Source organism: Mchenga conophoros, linkage group LG10 (assembly GCF_057382185.1).
Source record: "Mchenga conophoros isolate Kocher_MC1m ecotype Shallow Benthic linkage group LG10, M_conophoros_male_GT1.1, whole genome shotgun sequence".
NCBI classification, from domain to species: Eukaryota; Metazoa; Chordata; class Actinopteri; order Cichliformes; family Cichlidae; genus Mchenga; species Mchenga conophoros.
Window position 1 is genome coordinate 14,827,000 of NC_140535.1, and position 24,042 is coordinate 14,851,041.

The following is a 24,042-nucleotide window of genomic DNA, read 5'->3' on the forward strand; positions in this document are numbered from 1 at the left end:
TGGAAATCGCAGCTGTCCTGCAATTTGTTGTTTAGGTAGTTCTTAGAGAAAATGTTACTGGTAGATTTAAATTGGGTTGTTCAAGTGTCACGGGATTTTATTTAACTAAACAAGTTAAATAGTACAACGTGGAGAATCAAACTTATTCCAAGACTACACGACCATCACCACCACTCCGTGCGAAAACCTCGGACGCACAGCTGTCGATGTCCCACAATGCACCAGTGATCTAGCAGCGGCGGCTAACCACCACATTTGACCCTGTGTGTGCCATGATGATAAACTAGACATCCGGGCTGTGTGCATGGAAGATGGCGACACTTACCCTTCCTAGTGAATGGATCAAAAACTGGGAAAAAACAGGAAAACATGAGTTGTGAGTGCATCTGAATTTCAAGGCAGTGTTGAATTTTGCATCTTTTTACCCGTTGTTTACGAATAAAAACTATCGAGAATGACGTAGCTAGCATTCAAATATAAGGCCGGTCTTTAGGTGTGTTAGCTTGAGCCAAGCAGCTAAAATTTAAAGTGGCTTACAAGTGTCACTTACTTAAAAAAAACAATACATGTAATTTAGTTCCTGAGTACTGAATACAGTTAATTTGTTAGACTTGTGAAAAGAAGACGTCAATGGCTTTGAACGTCACCGTGGAAGCTAATGCTGTCTGCTAGCAGTAAGGCTAGCTTTACGCTCCCATTTGATTCGCCGTCAATGTGTAAACACTATGGCTGTTAACGCTAAGCGAGCTAGCATACACATAGCATACTCTTCTGTTGCTTCGATATCGCACTATCTAGTAAAGTGGAATAAATGTACTTCCAAAGTTCAAGGAATTAGCAGTTATCAACTTCGAGCAGACAACCGAGTATTAGCTGGCGAGAAAACCCCTTGGGCAGCCTGTTATAAACCTTAACACTAAATAATCGTGTGGAGGGAAAACAACGGACATTGACAAAACGCTTTAGCAGATTAGCCGTAACGTTAGCTACAGTAATTGTTTTGTTGAATTCCTTTTCGTATGCTTTAATGTTTAGTCGGGTAATCCTGGAAGAATAAAGATGACGCTTTTTGATTCAGTTTAACAAAACGTATCATTTGACGATATATATTTTAGGAGATGAATATTTTAATCATAATGTTAACCTAGCTACAGCTAACGTCATACTTTTCTTAGCTGGCGTTAATTTCACCTAGATATTGGTGTAGGATAGTCGCTGTAAGGTTTGCATAGAGACTGTGGACATAGCCAAGGTTATTCATCGATGCACATCTGTGCGCTTGGTACTGTATAAAGACATCTCGATTATCAGAGTAAACTTTATCACTAACATTACATGTTAAACTTAATAATTTAAGCAGTACTGTAAAAGCCTCTCCCAACACCTTGATGTACGGCGACTGTTATCTTAAAATTAGTTTCTTCAGAACAAAAAATACAAGAAAAACGTTGCGTGAATAATAATTTCACGCATTAATGTTGAGTACTGCCATCGCCTGTGAGCTGAGACACAATAGGCTCATCCACAGTACTAGCTACGATTATGTGCTGTAGGCCTTGCATATTTAAGAAAGGCCTGCAGTGGGATGCACCAACTCAAACTCTCGTTCCACTATCTTGTGTCAATAACTGATAGTACTTTAACTGGAAATTGTGCCAAACAGTTGCAACTACGGGGTAACTATTAAAGTATTTCCATCAAGGCAAATTACCCGTTATAGCAAAGCTGAGTACATTGCAGTGAAAGTGTGATTTGGCAGCACAGTGAGATGCCATCCTCTGTAATGACAGGCAGCAAATGAAAATGTGGTTTTCATGTTGATAAGTATCACATTGTTATTACGTAACCAATATTTTTAAGCCATATAATTCATTGATATAAAACATTGTGGACATCTGGATCTACTTTTTTTAAAAAAAATATTATTTAGTTATGCCAGGTGAGTTGCAATTAACCAGTCCCAGAGACCAGGGTTTAGCTTAAAGTGGTGAAAATGTTGTGTCAGCCTCATTATACAAATAGCAGCTTTGCACATTTGACCTTACAGGCTCTGGCAATCCAAGGTGTCCGTTTGCTGTAACTCTGACTTTTTGTAGCATTTGCATTTCTTGTTCACAGTGTGTTTAGCACCTGACAAGCTGTTATCACTAACAGTTAAGCTGATGGACTGTGCTGCGTTTCTTACAGAGGAAAGGAGCTAGTGTGCTCCAGTGTGTGTAATTGTACCTTTTAATAAATGGGATGTGCCTGGCAGAACGTGCTCTATTAGTCTGCCTTTGTCATCACTACTTCTGATATTTTAAGACCAGTCAAGCTGTCAACTGGGTGAACCGTTAAGTCTTTCAATCCACCAGCTAAGTTATCACAGTCAATTTAAGAGGGAGAAACATGGCACTCAGTAAATACTAACTATAAATCTGTGCGAGCGTTTGGCAACAGAGAAGGTAAGGGTTGTCCCGCCCAAAGATTCAGTCAGTAATCAATCCAGCAAACATAAGAGCCAGTGCTATTGTTATATACAAACACAGCAGTTTCAGCATAAATACTCGTGTAGTGACAATGTAGGTAATATAATATTTCTTGAGCTACTACATTGATAATTAGGATAAACCTAAAGCTTTTTGTGGTGTAATGTTAAGACTGGATTAAGGTGTAAATAAAGGTATAGTGTTATGTGGTTTAATATAACTTGGAGGAAGTGAACGGGATATTACAAGAATAATGTTATGTAGAAATTGTTGGCACTGAACAAACGGATTTAAATAAGTTTTCATGCATCCTGGTTCGTTCATTGAGCTTTATAAGGGTTTTCATCATCATGTTTATGTATCCTAGTTTAATCTAAAAAAGAATTCTCTCATTACTTCATAGTGTACAACTCTGCAAAGACCTTACAGAGAAAGCAGATCATGGAAGTGAAATTAAAGGTGAGTTGAGTGTGACCCTCGTTCCTTTAATACTCTTCTTGTATGCATCTGTCACTGTATTTTAGCTTGCTCCTCATGTACACACGTCCACCTTGGGAATTCTCATAGTTTCCAAAATGAATGCAAAAGGTTTAAAATTATTTAAATTTAAATAATAAGTAGATTTAAAAAAATTAAATCAACGAAACACGGTACTATCCACGTGTAACAATGGCTGGAAGGTAGAAGGGAACTAAGCAGCCCATGTGGAGATTTCTGTTTGGTGTGTGTGCTGACACGTGTCACAAAATTTCAGATAACACTGTAATCAAGTGATTTTATGTCCAAAAGGACAAATTTTACTATCACGTTGTGACAGTAAAGGAAATACTTTCCTTGTTTATTCAACTGCATTGAATCACTTACACTAATCTTTGATGTTTTAGTTTATGTTATGAATTATTTCTCAGTTACTTTTTTTATTTTAGTATTACGTAAAACTTGGCTTGTGCTTTTATCTGTTACCCCTACAGACATACAGACTGCCTTATATGAGCTCTGCTGGCAAGTTGTACAGGGGAACCTCAAGTTGGATCTTGTCACCAGCGTCCTTGGGGACATGATGGTACATGTGTTTTTAGCTTGTTGTTTTTACCTCAAGGTTGTTGTTGTTGGGCTTTTTTTTTGTTTTGTGTGTTTTTCTTTTTTTGGGGGGGGGGGTTCTTATTACCACCTCATGGTTTAACATTATTAGCCCAATAGCAATGCATCTCAAATTTTGTTTTTATGTATAAAGTTCTGTATGTCAGGTGTATAAACACTATCGTTTTATTTTGGCACATAATGTGTTCAGTATTTCTGTGTAATTATACGTCTGTTTAAAGATATGATGGTAAATTACAGATACTAAAGAAACAAAATCTACCCACTCACAGGAGTTGTGTTGTTAGAGCTTCTTTGTACCTCGTAACAATAGATTTTGCCAAGCCTTAAACATTTTTACTTATCTTTTGTTTTGGTTTGTTTTCAGGAACTCCGAGAAGACATGCCATCAGTTTTAGCAGATGTGTTCAGTATACTAGGTAACTTTTCTGGTTTTGAGTTTGTTTATTTGTTTGATTGTTTGTTTTAGTACTATGACGACATTATCTGATTTGATATGTTTTTATTGTTTGTTTTTAATGTTTGTTTACTTTCACAGATTTAGAGACTAGTGCACTGGAAGAAAAAAACAAACGTGACCATTACACACAGCTGGTCGGAGCATGTTTGGTAAGTATTACTTTCTTATCAGCTGATAGAACAAATTGTATGCCACTTTCTATTTAAATTTATAGAGGCCTTACTGACTGTCGTGTCTCTAATAACGTACGAAAATGAACTAATTACTTGCCTCTTTTTTAAAAATTTGTTTCCCCCCCCAGTTTTGTGTCCCTGAAGCCATTCTGAAAGAGAGGCTGGATCCAGAAACTCTCGAGTCCCTTGGACTTATAAAACAAGCCCATCAGTTCAATCAGAAAATTGTTAAAATCAAGACTAAACTATTGTAAGTATAGAAATGTGATAAAGATGTAGGCATAGATAAGGTGCTTCATAAGTCCTTTCAAGATTTGTGTAACATTTCTTTTTTTTCTTTTCAGTTACAAACAGCAAAAGTTTAACCTGCTAAGAGAGGAGAACGAGGGCTACGCCAAACTAATCACTGAGCTAGGCCAAGACCTGTCGGGGAATATTACCAGCCATATTGTTCTGGAGAGCATCAAATCCCTCATAGGTAACAAACTGCTTTTTCATTGTCACTGCTTCACACATGGTGCTTCTGTTATCGTTTGCACACTTCTTAAGGGTGTTTTTATCTCTCTCTCTGTCACTGATAGCCATGGCTGGAGAGATTATGTTTTCCTGTTGTCTAATAGGATTAAATGATAAAGTAATTACATTTTAAATCCAAATGATCTAAGGTCTGCTTCACTGTAAAATGCTTTGAAAAATCACACTTTCTTGCCATTATTCAGTGTCGTGGCTCTTTGTTTTCAGCATCAGTTTTGTTAACCAGACTTTATAAACTCAGTACTTTTTATTAATGTTCTTCAGTGTCTCTACCACATACTATGCATCAGGATAGTGATGATTTTAAATTGAATGTGTGGTTACTTTAGTGTATGATAAATTAACAATATTGGATTTCATCAGTCTGAGATCAAAGGAATAGTATTACAAGGCAGTTCAGATACAGAGGGGTGACCTAAAAATAAAAACCTGTATCCTTGTCCCCTATCGCAAGGAGGTCCGGTGGCTCTCCTGTTCTGTGTTAACCTTGCATTATAGCAGCAGAATTTGTGGACTAGCCGTTTTAAGTTCTCCTTTTTGGCTGCTTAGTTTTCCTGATTATTTTGCCTGCAGGATGTTTCAACCTAGACCCCAACCGAGTATTGGACATAATTCTGGAGGTGTATGAGAGTCGATCTGACCAAGATGAGTTCTTCCTGTCCCTCATCAAGTCTTACATGTGTGAGCCTCTCACCCTTTGCCACATCCTGGGCTTTAAGTTCAAATTCTACCAGGTAAGAACATCATAAAAATAAAAGAAGCCAGACTGTGTCTAGCAGTATAGTAAATGACCTCAAAGTTATTACCTGTGTTTTAAAATGTCTCCTATAATTGTAATCTCTGAATCATATTTATCACTTCTGTTTTCTTTGTTGATTTATGTTCTTTTTCAGGAGCCCAATGAGGAAACCCCAAAGTCACTTTACCATATTGCTGCTGCTCTCCTTCACTATAACCTGATAGAGCTGGAAGATCTTTACGTACATGTAAGGAAGAGACCTGCAAATCCAGCTAATTACTACATTAGTTATAACATCAACTAAATCTAGGCTTATGGATCATATATGCCTAAATTTACTGTTAGTTCAAATATGTTAATTGTGACTCTTGTGGACAAAGCATCGCCTCTAGACTGAATTTTTGTTTTGTTTTCGTGCTTTCCCAGCTTATGCCACTAGATGCCGCCATCATAGAGGAGCACAAACGAGACATCTCAGAGGCAAAGCAGATAGCTCGCAAGCTGGTCATGGTTGTGTTGCCCTCTGAGAAAAGTGAGGACAAAGAAAAGGACAAAGAGAAGGAAGAGGAGAAAAATGACAAGGTGATGAAGGTTTTTTTTTTCTTATTACAGTTGCATGCAGGTCTGTTCAGGATGGATGGAAGTGATGCAATACAAAAAGGAACTGTAGCAGAACTGTCTACTTGGAGCAGAATTACTGTAGTTGTGTATTTTACTTGGTTTTACTTCATTTACTTTCCAGAGTGAGTTTTGAGATTTTAGTTTCGTTTTTTTTATTGTTTAAACTGTTCCTTTTTAAGTTTGGTTTTTATTATTTTGAGTGTTTTTGTTATTATGATGCAGACAGTGTCTTACAGAACACTGAAGTTCAGAACATTGCAAAAATGTTTTTATTTTAGTAGTTCTTAAAGTTCACATTATTATTATTTTAGTTTTAAGTTGAGTTGTTCTTTTTTTCAGTTAAAGCGTTTTATCATACTCAGTTTTAAGCTTCGTTGTAGTTCACTGGATTGAAATAGAGTAACTTTGCTAAGAGAATAACATAAAAAATCTAATTTTATTGTATAAATTGCTTTTTTTAATCATTAAAGGGTTCCTTAGTAGAAAAAAATTTGGAACTTTACTGTACTAACAAGGTTTGATAGCTATGGATAAAATAAAAGAGATGTCAAAATATCAGTTTCCAAACGAATGTTCTTATTTTTTGATTTCTAAAATATAAAATTCTGACTTTCTCCAAACAAAAGCATTGATTCAGTGTGTGACGGTAGGGCTGCTCAATTAATCGAATTTTAATCTCGATTACGATCTGGGCTTTCAACAATCATTAAAAATGACTGAGCCGATTATTAGCCCCTCCCTCGTGCTTTACTCTCACGCTGCTCTGTGTGGCAAATCGAGCGCACCTCTCTGCATTTTGAACACGTGTCACAACAATTAAGAGGACCCGAGGGAAGCTCGGAAAGCTAAGCAGAAGTTATTTGGAGAGGAGAGTGACTGCTGTTGGTTGAAAAGAGAGGTAAAAAATACTTCAGTGGTGTGGAAACATTATGGGTTCGCGGAGTCGTAGACATAGTGTGTAAACTTTGCTACAGTGTCGTAGCTGCACCACAGAGCAACACTGCAAAGTTCACTTAACATAGATGTTTACATTTTTCATTTATTTTTTATATTGCAAACATTTGCACTGTTATCAGTATTTGCACACTATTTTATATTATTTTTTGACAATCTTTAAAGTCATTATTCAATACATTGTTATTGTTAAATAAATATCGTCAAATAATCAAGATCTCAATTTCAGTGAAAATAATCGTGATTATCATTTTTGCCATAATCGAGCAGCCCTATGTGACGGTGTAGGCTAGAGAACAATTGATGCCAGCAAATAAAGAGGCAAGAAGTATGGTGTGCAACTGAAGGCACTAACATCTTAGTGCAGCCTCTTTGTCAGTTTGTTTTGTGACAGCAGCTGTGCTTAGTTCTTGCGTCTGCTTTAATTACATTAGTGAATGTTACTGGACGTTGGCATATTTAACAATAGACAGACACTTAGTTGCTCTTATTTTTTTGTGCTTACAGCCACCTGATAACCAGAAGCTTGGTCTGTTGGAAGCGCTGCTCAGGATCGGAGACTGGCACCATGCCCAGAGTATTATGGACCAGATGCCTTCCTTCTATGCCACTTCTCACAAGGCCATCGCGCTGGCACTCTGCCAGCTTGTGCACCTGACTGTGGAGCCTCTTTACAGAAGGTGCTGATTTCATGTTTCATTTACTGCACACCATGTGTAGTCAGAGCCAAAAGAATGCACAAGTACATCTTATTTTACAGCTGGTTTGAATTTTTCTCAGTTTTATGTGTACAAGCCCACTGGGACATGGGACATGGAGAACTGATTTGGGAAAAAATATGAAATTAAACACAAACTTTGATATGCTCCTCTGTATTTTTTTTAGGGCTGGTGTTCCTAAAGGGGCAAGAGGATGTGTAATGCACCCACTAAGGAGCAAGCGGGCCCCTCAGCCTGCAGAGAGCTTTGAGGACCTAAGGAAGGACACATTCAGCATGCTCTGCTACCTGGGCCCTCACCTCTCCCATGACCCTATCCTCTTTGCCAAGATTGTGCGTCTTGGCAAGGCATTCATGAAAGAGGTACACCACAAACCACCCTCTATTTGTTTTCCACATCTGCAATGCAGCCTTCATCTAATTGTGACTGCTATTCTGTGTTTTTCTTGTTTTGTTTTGTTTTGTCTCAGTACCAAAGTGATAACAGACCTGAGGTGAAAGACAAAATGGTGAGCATAAAGTCACATGGTTGTTACCTATAGAAACACTGATTTATTTATTTATTTATCTATATTTAATGGGTTAATTTTTAGTTTATGTAACTTTGAGAAGCTTATTCATGTTAATGGTATCTTCATTGTAGGACACACTGTTGAGCTGTTTCCTGAGTATTGCAGACCAGGTGCTACTCCCGTCTCTCTCTCTGATGGAGTGCAATGCTTGCATGTCTGAGGAGCTGTGGGGTCTCTTCAAACTCTTTCCCTACCAGCATAGGTAAGGACACGCACAGACTCACACTCATTTGCTGCACCATAGTATCACTCACCGCATGTGGTGCTGTGTAATTGTTGGTTCGTAAACCCTCAGGCGTCGCTCAAGGATGGTGTATACCAGCTGCCAAAGAACAACTACCACACACAGTCACACTCAGTTCTTAAAACAATGCTTGGTTATGCAAAGTGAGATCCGTGGCTCTATGTGCAATATACTTTTCTATTCCTCTAAGCAGTGCAAGAATTTTATTTTTAGAGCCTTTGATGGGACATTTTCACACAGCGCTGATAGGCACTGATGCTCCATATTCCCAGAGGATTTGTTTTACTTCTGGTTGTACATGTCACTTTGTCAGATGATAATACAAACTTGTAGATTACGTATGATAGTTGCACTTTGAAATACAGGGAAAGTTTCTGCATACTGATCTGTCTTGACAATGTCAAAAGAAATTATTTCCTGTATACTACAAATGGGCAGGTACTGTAGCTCATTTGCCAGTGGGGTTGTCATAGTACTAATGTGCAGATGCATTTAAAACATTTTTATTAGTGTTATTATTTCAAAAATGACACGGTTAATTATTGGTTTAATTTTGTGAAGCATGTGATACAAATTAGACATTCACGTTGCTGTCTTGACAAGAGCAAATAAGATGCATAAGAAAATTCCTAAACTGCTCTGAACTGCAAGTTTAATGAACTTAACTCCCTTGAAAGCGTGGTCTGAGTTAGGGCTGGGCCATATCATACCTTTAACGGTAATACCGATATAATGTTGGGCAACGATAAGAAAATATTGCGATAGAATATGGGTAAAACGTGCATGCGCAGTGCCTTTGTTTTCATACGCACATGGCGGAAAAAGCATGGCGGCGACGCAGAATGAGAAGGGCGAAAGCGGATTATTGAATGAAATGGATGAACCTGAATTGATTTGTAAAAATGCTGCAGCTTCAGTGGTGTGGAACTGGTTTGGCTTTCGTCCGTCAGATACACAGCAAAGCACTATTTTTGGTAGCGCATGCTAGCGGGCCGTCGTTATTACCGTGTTGTTTGGAAAATACGGCACACTTAAAATCAATCCTTTGATTTTTCTGAAAATCGACAGTGCCCCTTATAATCCCGTGTGCCTTATGTATGAATTCTGGTTGTGTTTACTGACCTCGAAACGATTTTATGTACACGGCGCTCGAAAATCTGTCAAATGTTTTAGTACGACCTTGCTAAGCTACGAAGCCGCAGCGCTTGATGGATTGTCGGAGCATTACGGCTATCGTAGGCAGACGCCTCGCGGAGTGATACGTACTGTGCTTCAACATAATATTACTGTATTATGTGTGTATAACCTCTTTTGTGGATATTATACATGGTTATGCTGAGGATATGTCGGCCAATTTCCACTGGAAATGCCTTTTGGTTAAACTGTCAGCAAGGAATTTGCATTCGCACTGTTAATTTTTATATAACTTTAATGCAGATTAAAAAAACAGCTGCTTGTTTCAGTAAAAATACATTGATGGGTTTTTTGCACTAATAAAGTTGTGGAGTTGTAAAGTATTTTGTCTAGTGTCAATTATATCGTCAGTTATATCGTTATCGCAGATTTTCAAATGTATATTGTGATAAATATTTTTGGTCATATCGCCCTGCTCTAGTCTGAGTTCTTATAGATGTGAAATTGTAGATTCTTAATATGTCATACACTGCCATTCTTACAGGTGTTTTTAAGTTTTTACCTTTGCTTTCTCATTATGTGTTCTCTAAGGTATCGGTTATATGGGCAATGGAAGAATGAGACATATTCCAGCCATCCATTATTGGTTAAAGTCAAAGCTCAGACCGTGGATAGGGCCAAATACATCATGAAGTAAGTAAAATGTTTTTCTGTGCCTTTGGATCATCTTTTCAACATCTAATATTGTTGAATCTTCAAGTGTTGATCAATCTTTTGTCTGAAATCTGTCAATTTCATATTACCTTTCAATGATGTGTGGTACATTACTAAACTCAGGAACAAATTTTGGATAATAGTTGAATATTAATCACTGTTATCGTTGCATGACACTAAACAAGCTGGAGGAAATGAAAGTTTACTGTGTGTGTGTGTGTGTGTGTGTGTGTGTGTGTGTGTGTGTGTGTGTGTGTGTGTGTGTGTGTGTGTGTGTGTGTGTGTGTAAAAAAAATGTTGTTATTATTAGTAGTAATAGTATTATTATTCAAGTTGGACATTTAATAGAAATATGCAGAGATTTGTTTGGTTTTTAGTTAACCACTTCAAGTGAAGCTTTGTTTTAAGCACAGTTAAACATGAGGATGTTGTAGCAAAAGGGGGACTTACTTTTGATGCTGGGCAAGTAATTATCCTAACACTGTCCTGCTACTGGGGAAAAAAATAGTAACAGTTCTCTTATTTTAAGATGACAACCGTAAGAACATTTTCCAACTGCTTTGAAACTTATAGAAGTGACAGTTTTTGCTCACAGTGCTCTTTGTGTCATCTTGTGTTATTAAGTCTTTTCTCTCCCCTGTCCTCCCTTTCTTTTCCTTTTTTGCTCCACTCTTCAGGCGGTTGACCAAAGAGAACGTGAAACAATCTGGAAGGCAGATTGGAAAACTGAGCCATAGTAATCCCACCATCCTCTTTGATTATGTAAGTCCCTTTTATTGCAATTATTTTATTTTACTGTGTGTGTCCACAAACTACAAAGAGCAACCAATCCTGCATTTTTATGGCCGTAAAGAAATACTTCTCTAGACATGTGGCACCTTTTTTTTTTTTTTTTCTATTCCATACAGTTGCCAGTAAGATTTCTCTCTGTGTCCTACAGCAGGCTTGGTTTCCGATTACATGGTTTCGAGGAATTGCTCATGTCTAGCGTCCTGCTTGCAAATTCTACATCCATTAATCAAATTTATAGTCACTTGGCAAAAACTAAATGGCAGGAAATGTTTGCATGGAAAAAAGCAAAATGTTTTGAATGAAATTTGTTCATACACATCAGTAGGACATTTTGTTCTGCATCTGGGAGACTGATTTTAACAAATCAGTGCACCTCACAATATAAGACTGCTCAAATGAGCATCTCATCTGTTTCAGTGTGTTCAGACACAGTTTTTTTTTTTATATATATGTGACAAATGCTATAAGGTGTGGTGTAATGTGTAATGTCATTTTTCATCCTCCTCCTTCATTGTTTTATGGCAGATCCTGTCTCAGATACAATGGTACGACAACCTCATCAGCCCCGTGGTCGACTCCCTGAAATACCTCACATCCCTCAACTACGATGTCTTGGCCTGTATCCTACACTTTTTTTTTCTCTTTTTTTTGTCCTTTTTTCAGTTTGTTAACAAGTGTGTGTGCGTTTCTGAGTTGTGAGGGAGTTGTCCGTCTGTGTTGTTCCTTTTAACTCTGTCTTCAGATTGCATAATTGAGGCTCTGGCCAATCCTGAGAAGGAAAAGATGAAGCACGATGACACTACCATCTCCTCGTGGCTTCAGAGTGAGTGGCTTCACGGTTTCATTTGCATGAAAAAGAAAAGAAATTGTTTGATATTTTAATGAATATCTAACAAACACCTGTTCTTCTGATACGCCAAGGCCTGGCAAGTCTGTGTGGAGCTGTGTTCAGAAAGTACCCGATTGAGCTGGCTGGCCTCCTTCAATATGTCACCAATCAACTAAAAGCAGGGAAAAGGTGAGTGGATACAAACTGTTTAGCAGAGACGGCATAGAATTACTAACTTGCGAGTCCAAGGACCATTGGATTTTTTTTCTTTCATATTACTTTGCCTGATAAAATATTTTTTAATAATCATTTCAAATAATAAAAGATACATACTTGCTGTACAACTTGTAATATCAGTACCGAGAAATCAGAAAAGATTTAATTAATCCCACTTTTAAAAATATCATAAAATGTCTTTAAGGAGATGAGCATGTGGTTGTTTTTGGCGGTCATTGTCTACTTTGCTTTATATGTTTCTTATTTAAACATATGAGGAACTTCACTCTTTTTACTGCAGTTTTGACCTGTTGATCTTGAAAGAAGTGGTGCAGAAAATGGCTGGCATTGAGATCACCGATGAGATGACCTCGGAACAGTTAGAAGCCATGACGGGAGGCGAGCAACTCAAAGCCGAGGTATGAGACTAATGCAGTCTCGTTAGAAAGAGCTGTAAGATTTCTTGAGCCCGTTGTTTTAATCTCAGCGCAGGTGCACGGATCATGAGTCTGATTCTCTTTGCAGGGTGGATACTTCGGCCAGATCAGAAACACTAAAAAGTCGTCTCAGCGTCTGAAGGAGGTGCTTCTGGATCACGAACTAGCACTACCGCTGTGTTTACTCATGGCCCAGCAACGAAACGGCGTGGTTTTCTTGGAGGGTGGAGAGAAACATCTTAAACTTGTTGGACATCTGTATGACCAGGTACTCACCCTCTCACAGTAAAATTAAACAGTTGACTGACCTTGCATTTGACAACTAAATTGAAACACATCTAACAACAAAAACTTAAGAGACTATGTTTCATTTGTTCCTATATATAATTAATAATTTACTTCCTGCAGTGTCATGACACACTAGTGCAGTTTGGTGGTTTTCTGGCCTCCAACCTCAGCACGGAGGACTACATCAAGCGGGTTCCCTCTATTGACATCCTTTGTAACCAGTTCCACACTCCACATGACGCTGCATTCTTCTTGTCTAGGCCAATGTATGCCCATCAGATACTGGTGAGTAGATCACTCTAATTTTTTTCAACATACTGCCTTTGAATTGTCTCAGTCCTTATGGACTTGATTTCCCTCATTGAAACAAAGATTTCAAAAAGTGGGTTTGAAAACTGACTGAACTCGAGTCTTATGAATAAAATGGAAATATTTTAAAAAGTAACTTTGTTGTTTAAGTTTTAAGTTTTAAGACTTTATGGTATATCTGTCTCTTCACAAGTTTAGTTTAGTTTTTTGCTTGAATTGCTTAAAATGGATATTGTTTATTAACTTGAAAAAATTCAGGGTCCTTTAACTTCATGCTCTCTTCATGCAGTCTAAGTATGATGAGTTGAAGAAGGCAGAAAAAGGTAATCGGCAGCAGCAGAAGGTGCACAAGTATGTGGCGGCCTGCGAACAGGTGATGACACCGGTGCATGAAGCTGTGGTATCGCTCCATCCAGCCAGGGTCTGGGATGATCTCCGCCCTCAGTTCTACGCCACCTTCTGGTCCCTCACCATGTACGACTTGGCCGTGCCACATGCTGCCTACGAGCGTGAGGTCAATAAGCTCAAGGCGCAGATCAAGCAAATTGAGGAGAACCCTGAGATAGTGAGTAGCTTTTTGAGAGTTGTTGCTGGACAGCAGATTGCAGATTTATTACAGAAATGATGTTTTTGATTTTAATCAGTGTAATTTCTAAAGTCTAAGGACTAAGATAATATCTGTGTGAAGTACTTGTAAAATGATTGTGATCAGTAATTGGGTGTATTTATTTAACTGTTTTTTGTTTGATTTATTTCCAATGTAGCCCTTGAATAAGAAAAAGAAGGAGAAGGAACGCTGCACTGCACTGCAGGAAAAACTACAGGAGGAGGAGAAGAAGCAGCTGGAGCATGTCCAAAGAGTTCTACACCGCCTCAAACTGGAGAAAGACAACTGGTTATTGGCCAGTAAGTGATTTAATGTTTGGTGGTATTGATGTATCTTAGTCAGCTTGTGCACAGTCTTTCTAAATAAGAAAAGAAAGTAGTGCATCAATTTTCTTTTGACCCAAAGAGAAAGCTATAAATATAAATTCTGTTGCATTATTTACAAGCATTTCTCACTAAGCAAACATCCAGCAGCTGCATGGCTGTCAGTTAATGTAATAATGGGGAATAAAGCTGATGTAATGGGATCATTCATGAGAGAAGATATAATGTCCATTGTTTTTCCAACACAAATCTAAATGCTTACTGACAGAATCCACAAAAAATGAGACCATAACAAAGTTCCTGCAGCTCTGCCTGTTCCCTCGCTGCATCTTCTCATCCATCGACGCGGTGTACTGTGCCCGATTCGTTGAGCTTGTCCATCAGCAGAAGACTCCCAACTTCTGCACCCTACTGTGCTACGACCGGGTAAGAGGTTGCGCATGACAACAATATTTAACCTCCACTTTTAGAGCTTCTTAAAGCCAAAGTGCTTTAGAAAGAAAAATAATAAATATTCATAATGTGATTAATAAACTAGGCTCTAATTCATCCTGCTCTGCAGAAGAGAAGGAGTAGAAATAAACCATTAAAATAAAAAGTCTTTATCATTGAGTGGTTCTTCAACCATTCAAGTGAATCATGTTAGGTTGAAGTGATATACTAAGAAGGTTCAGCTGAATGATGATTAGCATAAAAGCTTGAACACTTACCATAATTTGTGTGGGCACTGCCCCTTATTTTCCAATAATATACATGCACATTATAATGTATAGATCATGCTGCCTCAGTCGTTAAGTAAAATCTGTCCACTGTTCCCTTGGCAGGTGTTCTCTGCTATCATTTATACTGTGGCCAGTTGTACGGAGAATGAGTCTCACCGCTATGGACGCTTCCTCTGCTGCATGTTGGAGACGGTGACCCGCTGGCACAGCGACCGTGCCATCTATGAGAAGGTGTCCATGTCTACATGTTCTGTGTACCTGGAAAAATTTCTGCTGCGTGTTGAGCTGGATGTGAATCTTTCTTGTTTTTGTGCGGTCGTAGGAGTGTGCCAATTATCCCGGCTTCCTCACCATCTTCAGAGCCACAGGCTTTGATGGAGGAAACAAAGCAGATCAGCTAGATTATGAAAACTTCCGCCATGTGGTTCATAAATGGCATTACATGCTGACTAAAGTGAGTTGTCTGTTCACCATTACGCTTCTATTATATTCAGTCCAAATGATTTTAAGCATTGCTCTTAATGGTGTGTGTTTAACCATGATCTCACCCTTTCTTTCTCCCCCAACCAGGCATCCGTTCACTGCTTGGAAACAGGAGATTACACCCACATCAGGAACATTTTAATAGTACTTACCAAGATCCTGCCCTGCTACCCGAAGGTCCTGAACCTGGGCCAAGCACTAGAGTGCCGTGTCCACAAGATCTGCCTTGAAGAGAAGGATAAGCGACCAGACCTCTATGCCTTAGCAATGGGGTAACATTGTGTGCTGATCAGCTCTATGTGGAGCTTATAGTTAACATCTATCGTGTGAAGTGGGGTTATGAACTCTTATCAGACATGTAGGAGTGGAAGCTTGTATCTGTAGCTGAGATGATTATGTTAAAATATGGGTTGGTGCACTTGATTTTTAGCCCTAGAGTGGAGATAGTTGTTAAGTGTTGATAATTGAGCCTTTTAATAGGTGGTAAGGTGACTTTTAATTGGAAGAACCTAATGCCACTGACCCATTAAAGCTACAAAGCAAGTCCATTGTTTTAAGTATGCAGACAGGACAGAACCTGGATTTCTATAAACATTTGAGTAAAAATCCTATATGCAGTGAATGTTGTTCCGTGAACGTTTTCACTGTGTATAGGAAAGAATTGTGTTTGGTATTGGATATTGATCAGCACATACGTGTGTGTGTGTGTGTGTGTGTGTGTGTGTGTGTGTGTGTGTGTGTGTGTGTGTGTGTGTGTGTGTGTGTGTGTGTGTGTGTGCAATCTATGATTAGACATATACAATGGGGCTTATTTTACCTGATATTTACCCCTTTCTAAAAGTTTAATTCTTGCACTGCGTGACACTGAGAAGTTCTTTTAGAAGTTTTGTCTCTGCTGTTGCAAACCCTTTATGCGTCTTACAGTTATTCAGGTCGCTTGAAAAGCCAGAAGGTGCACATGGTCCCTGAGAATGAGTTTCATCACAAAGAGCAGCCAGCACGCAGCGCCACACCTGCCAGTCAACAGAACGGCCCCGGCAGCACAGGCAAGCCTGCCACTAACACAAGCAAGACCGAGGAGGGGACTTCAGAGGATGGTGGTGAGTGAAGGATTTTAAAGTGTGACACCTACCACCTTTCTCTCTAATCTGACAAACACTAAATTCTTTGTCGTGTATGTCTATATTACTATTTTCCCACAATGATGCAGCATAAACACTCAGTGCTTCAGTTCCAATATGAAAGCCTGTAATTTTAATAAACCCTGTCCGACTATTTATTTATTTATTTTTTTGGGCAGATCGGGCCAAGGATAAATCTCAGGGGACCACAAAGCCAGTGAACAAAGCCAACAGTGCAGCAGCCAAAGTGACCACCAGCAATGGCAACGGTGCTCTCAACAGGTAGGAGAATAAAACAAAGCTTTAAAAAATCCACCAGTTTCATCGGCTGCTGAAAGTGTGTGCAGTTTGTTTTGTGATACAGCAATGTATAAATAAAATATAATTGAGTGTTGGATTCAGAAGATTTCTCTGTGAAGCATTTTCAATGAAATGGTTTTGAAAAGGAAAAATGTCTCCGCAGCACCAAAGCCGTTAAAGAACGGGACGACAAAGAGAAGAGTGGGAAGGAGAAAAAAGAGAAAAAAGAAAAGACACCCGGCAGCACACCAGAGGCAAAGGCGGAGAACCGTCGGGAAAAGCAGAGAGATGAGAGGGCAGGGAAAGAGGAGCGGGTGGTGCGAGAGGGTAAGGAGAAGACCCCGAAGGCAGACAGGGAGAAAGTGAAGCCAGAGGAGAAGAGTGGAAAAGACGACAAGGTCAAAGCCGGGAACGGGGAGCCCATGGAACCGTCCAGGGAGCGTGATGCTGTCAAGGAGGCCAAGAGCAAGGAGAAAGGAGACAGGAGTGCTGTGGCCGGGTCCCTCAAGTCACCAGGTCCCAGATCTGAGTCGGCTGAATCTGAGAGGGGTAAGAAGCCGTTCCAGTGGTGTTAGACTGCTCATGAAAGTGTGCCGTAACATTTTGACTTCTCTGTCAGGCCTCTTACGAGGTCCGTGCACTTCATCTCATTTATTCTTCTACTTCTGCGACAGTTTGTCCACTTGGATGCTGACATGCTTTACATTTGTAAATCACATGAATTCACTTAAGTAAAATTAAATATTTAGATTCAGCATTTTCTTACCTTTTGTAGCATGTTTTTAAGACATTAAATGGATGGCACTAATGCACAAATTAACACCAGTGTCGCTCGGCTTGTCTCTCACAGATCACAAAAGACGAAAGCTCGACAGTCACGCTTCCCCGTCCCACTCCTCGTCTGTTAAGGTTAGTATGGCTTGAGGAAGGCTGTGCCAGTTTCTTCTCTATCTGCCGGAGCGTTCCCTGCCGTTGCACATTCCAGCAGCCCAGAAGATCAACAAAGGAGAATTGTCGCACACGGAAATCCCAACCATAGCCATGGGAGTTGGAAAGCATTCCATGGACATACGCATGATATTTTGCAGAATTGGGAGAGATCTCCTCAAGGACTTAGCCAAGAAAATATTGTGTATATTGAGTATTTTCATATTGAAATATTTACCTATTTTCATATTAATGAAAGCAATCAGTGTGCCTTGGGAAGAAAGAAATTTTTTAAGCATTTCTATATTCCATGTGGAGTTTTTTGGTTTTTTTTGTTTTTGAGAATAATACTCACCCGAAGAAAAAAAAAAAAAGGCTTGCCAAATAAAGAGCGCTCCATAGGCAATTTTTTCCCCCCCCATACCCGGAGCAGTGTTTTACTACTTGAAATGATGCCCAAGAGTTTTTCCCCCCTCCTTTTTTCTGAGCTGTGAAGAGTTCCTGTTTTTTGTGATGTGAAATATTTCGCTAACCCCGCAACGTCCCCCGGATGCAGCACAAAGATGGATGGTGTCCAGCATCTTCCCTGCTGTAGGAGTGCCTCTGCTGCAGCTGAGTCCCTCTTCCATCTCCGCTTGTTGAAACGTCCTTCACGGAGTCTGCACGTCACGAGATGCAAGTCCAGTCAGTCCTGCCGAGTCCCCTCTCCCCCCCTTCAGTGCTATCCCTACGACTTACCAGCCAATGGGATCTTCAGTTGTACTACCTCCTGGCAAGCAATGAGTCGAAAACCAGAGCCACCAGCATCTGAGATCAACGGAGAATGTGAATGTTGCAGTTTTCAATCTACCAAAAATACAGAAGAAAATAAGCCCACCCCTGCAAAGAGAGAGGCAGTGAGGGAGAGAGTGGGCGAAGCCTGAATCGTCTGGAGCGTTGCCCAAACCACTGGAAGCTTGTGATAGGTCTTTAATTTACCCTTCCACCAGAGAAATAGGCTCCATGTGTCTTTTCCATTCCTGAACTGTAAGTGACAGCAACAGTTACCTATGTAGGGATGCAATCAAGCACATAAGAAATTGAGTGATTTGTCTTATATATTTATATACAAACACACGCGCACACACACACACACACACACACGCGCACACATACATTACTTTCAGCACTTGCACTTTAGATGTATTGAAAACCAGCTGTGGTGTAGGACTTCTATTTTAGGTCAGACATGTCTGTAGTATTAAGACTAGCAGTTATTTCATATATGCTCAGGGTTTTTCTATTTTAAATATTGCAATTCCAGATGATGACTTCTCCTCTATGTTATAACCTTGTCAAAGCCTTAGTCCTTGAAGGTCAGAGGTCAAGGGAGAAGTGTGCTGTTGGTCCGGCCAGCCCCAACTCCCCACCTCCCCAACCCCTTTTTCCAACTCTCTGCTGCTGTCTGACAACCTCCTCCCAATCCCCCACCCCCTCCCAGCTCATCTGTCATCTCCATTCATCCCTACAGGACAATAGCATCGAACCCAAGGAGTCCACATCCAAGGTTTGAATTAACTCTTCTATTCCTAGCTTTTTGTTCACAAGTCAAAAACGTCTTCAGCTTTTCACATGAAAAAGTGTTTGATATCATGTGATTCGGTCTTTTTTAAAATAAAAATAGTCGCTCGTGTGAACTGCCAAAGCTGTAATGTGCAGTTTCATGTAGAAAATGTTTTCCTGCTAAACTACACCTGCCACTTGGAAGAAGTGTGCATGTAGCTTACACTAGACTGCATCAGCTAAAGACTGCATTTAGGTGAATTAGACATGACTTGTATTCATTTTCATGATTTTTAGCAGCAACTTTAAGGTATTTTTTTTTTTTTTTAAAGATGGTTCTAGTCAATTGCTAGAATCATTAGCTTCATTGCCTAAATAATAAGTAAAGTCATTGCAGACCTTAAAAAAACAAAAAACATGAAAAAGCCATAAATACCAAACCGCAATGCTGCTATGTTCAGGTTTTGTTGAAGTATCTTCACCTTGTTCACCTCTTTTTATGTCAGCAAGGGCAAATTAAATACCAGACAATAACATGAAGTCCCAGCTGGCTGTGTCCTTAAAAATTTATAACTAATATATGTAGCATTACACAGTACACTTTTATAATGAAAACCATCAGTTACTGAGTACTATGTGCTGTTATAGGGCCATATTTCTTGTTGGACAGCAATATTTTATCAAGACAAAGTAGATATAAACTCAAGTGTCCCTTCATTTCCAGCTGATTGTAACAGGTTTATATTTTTAATCATAAATATAAAGAATCTGTGAATCTTAAAACTTAATCAACGCAGATTGTTTTATTAATTAATAGTTATTCATTATAATGGGTTCAGGATAACATTTTTTCCTACTCTGCCTCTGAGCCAGTAGATTAGACTACCCTCCAACTTCAAATGAAGGTAATTTCATTACTTTGATAGCCTAATGTATTATAACTAATTTATTAGGGGATTTCTGTTTCATATTATAAATCTATATTAGTGGAAAAATGATAACTGAACTAAATGTAGTGGGATATGCTCTGCCCTGTAGGCTCACCCCAGCATGCTCCAGGCATCACTGCTAGAAAGGCACTGCAGCTACCTTTGGGTTCTTCATATTTAAATTATTCAAACATTTTTATGAAGGACTTTTATTGACATGTTAATGAGAAAAAACTACTTAATAGTGATGGTACATTTCAGCCAGTTTGCTTCACAAGTTAATCCACCAGTGGAAACCTGGTCAGCTGCTAGCCAATCAACTTGCCTCATCCACGTCATTGTTGGCCGCAGGCCACCAGTGATGCCTATATTATGTTTATAATGTCAGCCTTTGACTTAAGACTATAAGATGTGTTCGCATGCCTATGTATCTAGATTCATAAGCCCTTTATCAACATTTGTGCTGTAACTCCTGTATTGAAAGACGGTGTAAGACTTTTCAAACTGCTCTGAAAAGTATATTTCATAGCTCTCACTGAAAGTGAATCCCTTGCATGTTGTGTCAAACATACCTTTCGGGTTATGTAATAGAACTATCAGACTGAGTGTCAGTCATACTGCAACAAACAAATCACAAACTAACTTGACTTTAAATGAGTTGACAGATGGTTTTTCTCCTTTGGACTCTTTCGTTGTTGTTCTCATAATGACAAACAACTCCACCTTAGTCTAAATGCAGATCTCAGCCCACTCTGAGCCACTGTGAACTCTTTGTTGAACAGTTAGTAGTCACGTGTCACATGACTGAATACCAGTCAGTATTTGGAAGTATGTCATCAATGTAGAGTGATTAGGAAAAGTACAATAGTAAATACTTTTCTACTTGTTTTACCACCATTGTTGGCATATTCCCCCCCTGCAGTGCTGTATTATGTTTAAAGTTATACTAACACTTAACATAAAGGCACTGCTGTCTGTTTGAGTTGTTTTGTTCTATTCATATGTAATTGTTCTTCCAGCACCACATGAACTTCAATTCAGTTGCCCGGTCCAAGAGCAGAGAGAGGGAGATGGAGAAGAAAGACTCAGAGAACACACAAGGCCGATCCAAAGAGAAGAAAGAAGAGCGGAAAGAGCGAAAGAGAGTCAGTGTCTAACCGCCTCATCAACTATGTGAAATGGATTTTTTTCAGATTTAGTTTTCATATTAGAGGGAGAGGCAGTAGCAACAAGGACATAGTTGAAATATTAGTTATTATTAAATCATGTCATTTGTCTATCAGGACCACACTGTCAACGACCGTGAGACGAGCCAAGAAGCCAAACGCAGAAAGGATGAGAATGGGACCAGTAAGCGTTTGTTTTTTGTCTTTTTTTTTTTTTTTTAAATCTGAAGGAGCTCTCAGCCAAACAAGGACAACATAAAATAAAAATTAATATAAGCCAACATTTTGTTCTTAGATGCCTCCAAAAACAGCAAGAGCACAAGTCCTTCCTGTGACTCCCCGCTGTCGGCCGAGAAAGAGAAGAGCAAAAGATCCAAATCATCCAGTAAAGAGAAGGCCGACTCTGTGAAACCCGAGCGGACGTCCTCTGGCGGCAAGAAGGTCAGACTCAGTCGCTGTCGCGCACTCTCCTGAGCCGTCGACTAAAGGACTTTATTGTCATTATGTACTTTTTTTTTCTGTTTCTTTTTGTGCTGCAGGAGTCCAGACATGACAAAGAGAAGTCTGAAAAGAAAGAGAAGAGGGACAGCAGTGGAGGAAAGGAAGAGAAAAAGCAATATCCTTAAATATAAAGCGACATTTCAGTGTGAAGGTGATTTTAATGAACTCTTCGTAAATTGCCGTCTTTATTTCAGACTGTAAATCCCGACCAGTGTAGATGGAGTTAACTGATTTAGCCAAATACAGTTTTTATCAAGTTAAGTAGCGTTTCAAAGATACTTACAGCTGTTCGCGGCACTGAATTTGTTTTCTATTATGGGATAATTACATTCATTTTAGTATATTATGTGTCCGTACAAACACTCAGATCCAATAAGGATTGCAGCAGATGCCACATTTACGCTTACAACCAAGCCCCGCTGGCTTGTTTTTAACTGGCGCTCTTAACCTCTGCATTGAACTGTTTGATTCATCTTATTTGAACATTTAGTGGTCGGCTTATTTCCCCTCTGGCCCAGTGCGCCAGTCTAAACTGATCATGTGACTTCAACTTCATATTTCTAGATGGACATTTCAAAGAGCCAGTGTGCCAGTCCCTTTGCTTATACACCTCATATCAGGCAGGCTTACACACACTTGCAGTTAGTTGTGGGTTTCTTTTGTCGGTGTATTATTTAGAGGACTTTCTCAGCACTGCCACGCACTCATTTAACAACCTTTAAAGACTTTTCTCGTCACTACATTTTTATGAGCAGCTGTTTCATCTTTGAGCATTTCACCGTTTCCTTAACAGTCGTACTCATAAATCCTCTGACAAGCACAGATAATGTGCACTAATTAGTGAAGGTAAGACACATACGGTTTCTTTGTAAGTGGCTTTAACCGTTGCTCCGTGTCTCATGGTTTGTTCTCTTCCTCTTCGATCCACGTGCTGCAGCGGAACTGGAGAAGCTGTGCTTTTATCTGCGAGACATCTGCAACTCCATCTGTTGTGAACCCATATTCTTCTTCTTTTTTTTTTTTTTGGCCTGATTGGCTTTTTTAGTTTTTTTTCGTTTTGTAAAAATTCCACCTCAAGTCTTGTTAGTTCTACTCATCTAAACTTAAAGATCACCTCATTATTTTTCCATTTCAAACAACGGTAAACCAGCGGAAACTTTTTTTTTTCTTGGTGAATTTGTATCCGTTTTTTGTTTTGTTGTTTGTTTTTTGTTTATTATTATTATTATTATTATTTGATATGGGCGCAACATGCTGCCGTAATCACAGTGTTATTATCCTAATTAGAAATGTGGTTACTGTATGAAATGATCTCTTGGTTGCATCTGGTCATAGATTCAATAATCTTATGCTTGAAAATGTCTACTTTTTTGTACAGTGTCGGGCTTTTGCTTTTTGCTTGTTTTATTGGAGTTAACATGCTTTCCATGCTCACTTACCTCATATCCTTTTGAGATACGTAGATACTTTTATTTATTTATCTCCACCTTTTAACCCGAGTAAGACGGTAGATGTGAGTAAAATGATACAAAGAACCAGTTTGTATATTGTGTACAATAATAAAGAGGGTAACATGAAATTCACATCATGTTATTTCTGTACTTCTTGTTTTTTTTTTAAATGTCCCATACAGCTCTTTTGTGTTTTTGGTTTTTTTCCCCCCTCGTGTTAAACAGGTTTTTACATAATTTATAAAAATGTCAGTTTGACGTTGATTCAAATGTAGAATTGTAAAGGAAAAAAATCACACACACAAAATCTGATACTCTGTACTCCAAATACGGCTGTTTCAAAATGACTTTTGGAGATTTTATCTGCTGTACTCAATGAGTGTAAGCTTTTTCTCTTTTTTTTTCTTTTTCTTTTTTTTAAACAACAACAAAAACAATAAATAATAGTTTTCCTAGTGTGTCAGTTTGATATTGTGTCTATCTTCCCTTCTTTTCTTTGCCATGAATGTAAGGACATGCATAAGGAGGATTATCTGCAGGCCAGTCACTCAGCTGGGTTGGGGGGGGGGGGATAAAACAAACATCTTAATTTACAGTATTATACTTTAAAATAGTCAAGTGTATAAAGAATTGACTTTAGATTTTAATTTTTTAAGCTACTTCACAC

General features: G+C 39.0%; 1 protein-coding gene across 3 annotated transcripts; it reads left to right on the top strand.

Annotated features, from left to right (window-relative positions):
* Nucleotides 1-225: 225 nt before the first annotated feature.
* thoc2 (THO complex 2) lies at nucleotides 226-23,844 on the top strand. 3 transcript variants are annotated; one of them, XM_085288659.1, is made up of 39 exons: nucleotides 227-376; nucleotides 2,872-2,927; nucleotides 3,440-3,531; nucleotides 3,937-3,988; nucleotides 4,108-4,178; nucleotides 4,331-4,452; nucleotides 4,547-4,680; nucleotides 5,310-5,470; nucleotides 5,630-5,722; nucleotides 5,902-6,057; nucleotides 7,558-7,730; nucleotides 7,936-8,131; nucleotides 8,239-8,277; nucleotides 8,412-8,542; nucleotides 10,310-10,411; nucleotides 11,110-11,194; nucleotides 11,750-11,843; nucleotides 11,967-12,047; nucleotides 12,146-12,242; nucleotides 12,571-12,688; nucleotides 12,795-12,974; nucleotides 13,115-13,279; nucleotides 13,593-13,868; nucleotides 14,068-14,209; nucleotides 14,502-14,659; nucleotides 15,058-15,186; nucleotides 15,278-15,409; nucleotides 15,526-15,710; nucleotides 16,363-16,538; nucleotides 16,739-16,841; nucleotides 17,023-17,408; nucleotides 17,710-17,768; nucleotides 19,297-19,332; nucleotides 21,277-21,402; nucleotides 21,541-21,607; nucleotides 21,719-21,864; nucleotides 21,963-22,039; nucleotides 22,724-22,770; nucleotides 22,862-23,844. In XM_085288659.1, exons 1-38 carry the CDS (start codon nucleotides 312-314, stop codon nucleotides 22,749-22,751), a joined length of 4,689 nt encoding a protein of 1,562 aa, XP_085144785.1. In that variant the 5' UTR covers nucleotides 227-311; the 3' UTR covers nucleotides 22,752-22,770; nucleotides 22,862-23,844. The 3 variants fall into 3 exon arrangements, 1 of the variants encoding a protein (XP_085144785.1); XR_014894126.1 differs by lacking the exons at nucleotides 21,277-21,402; nucleotides 21,541-21,607; nucleotides 21,719-21,864; ... (1 more) ...; nucleotides 22,724-22,770; nucleotides 22,862-23,844 and having other exon boundaries at nucleotides 226-376; nucleotides 17,710-18,812; XR_014894127.1 differs by lacking the exons at nucleotides 19,297-19,332; nucleotides 21,277-21,402; nucleotides 21,541-21,607; ... (2 more) ...; nucleotides 22,724-22,770; nucleotides 22,862-23,844 and adding an exon at nucleotides 19,127-19,256 and having other exon boundaries at nucleotides 226-376; nucleotides 17,710-18,812.
* Nucleotides 23,845-24,042: the final 198 nt, after the last annotated feature.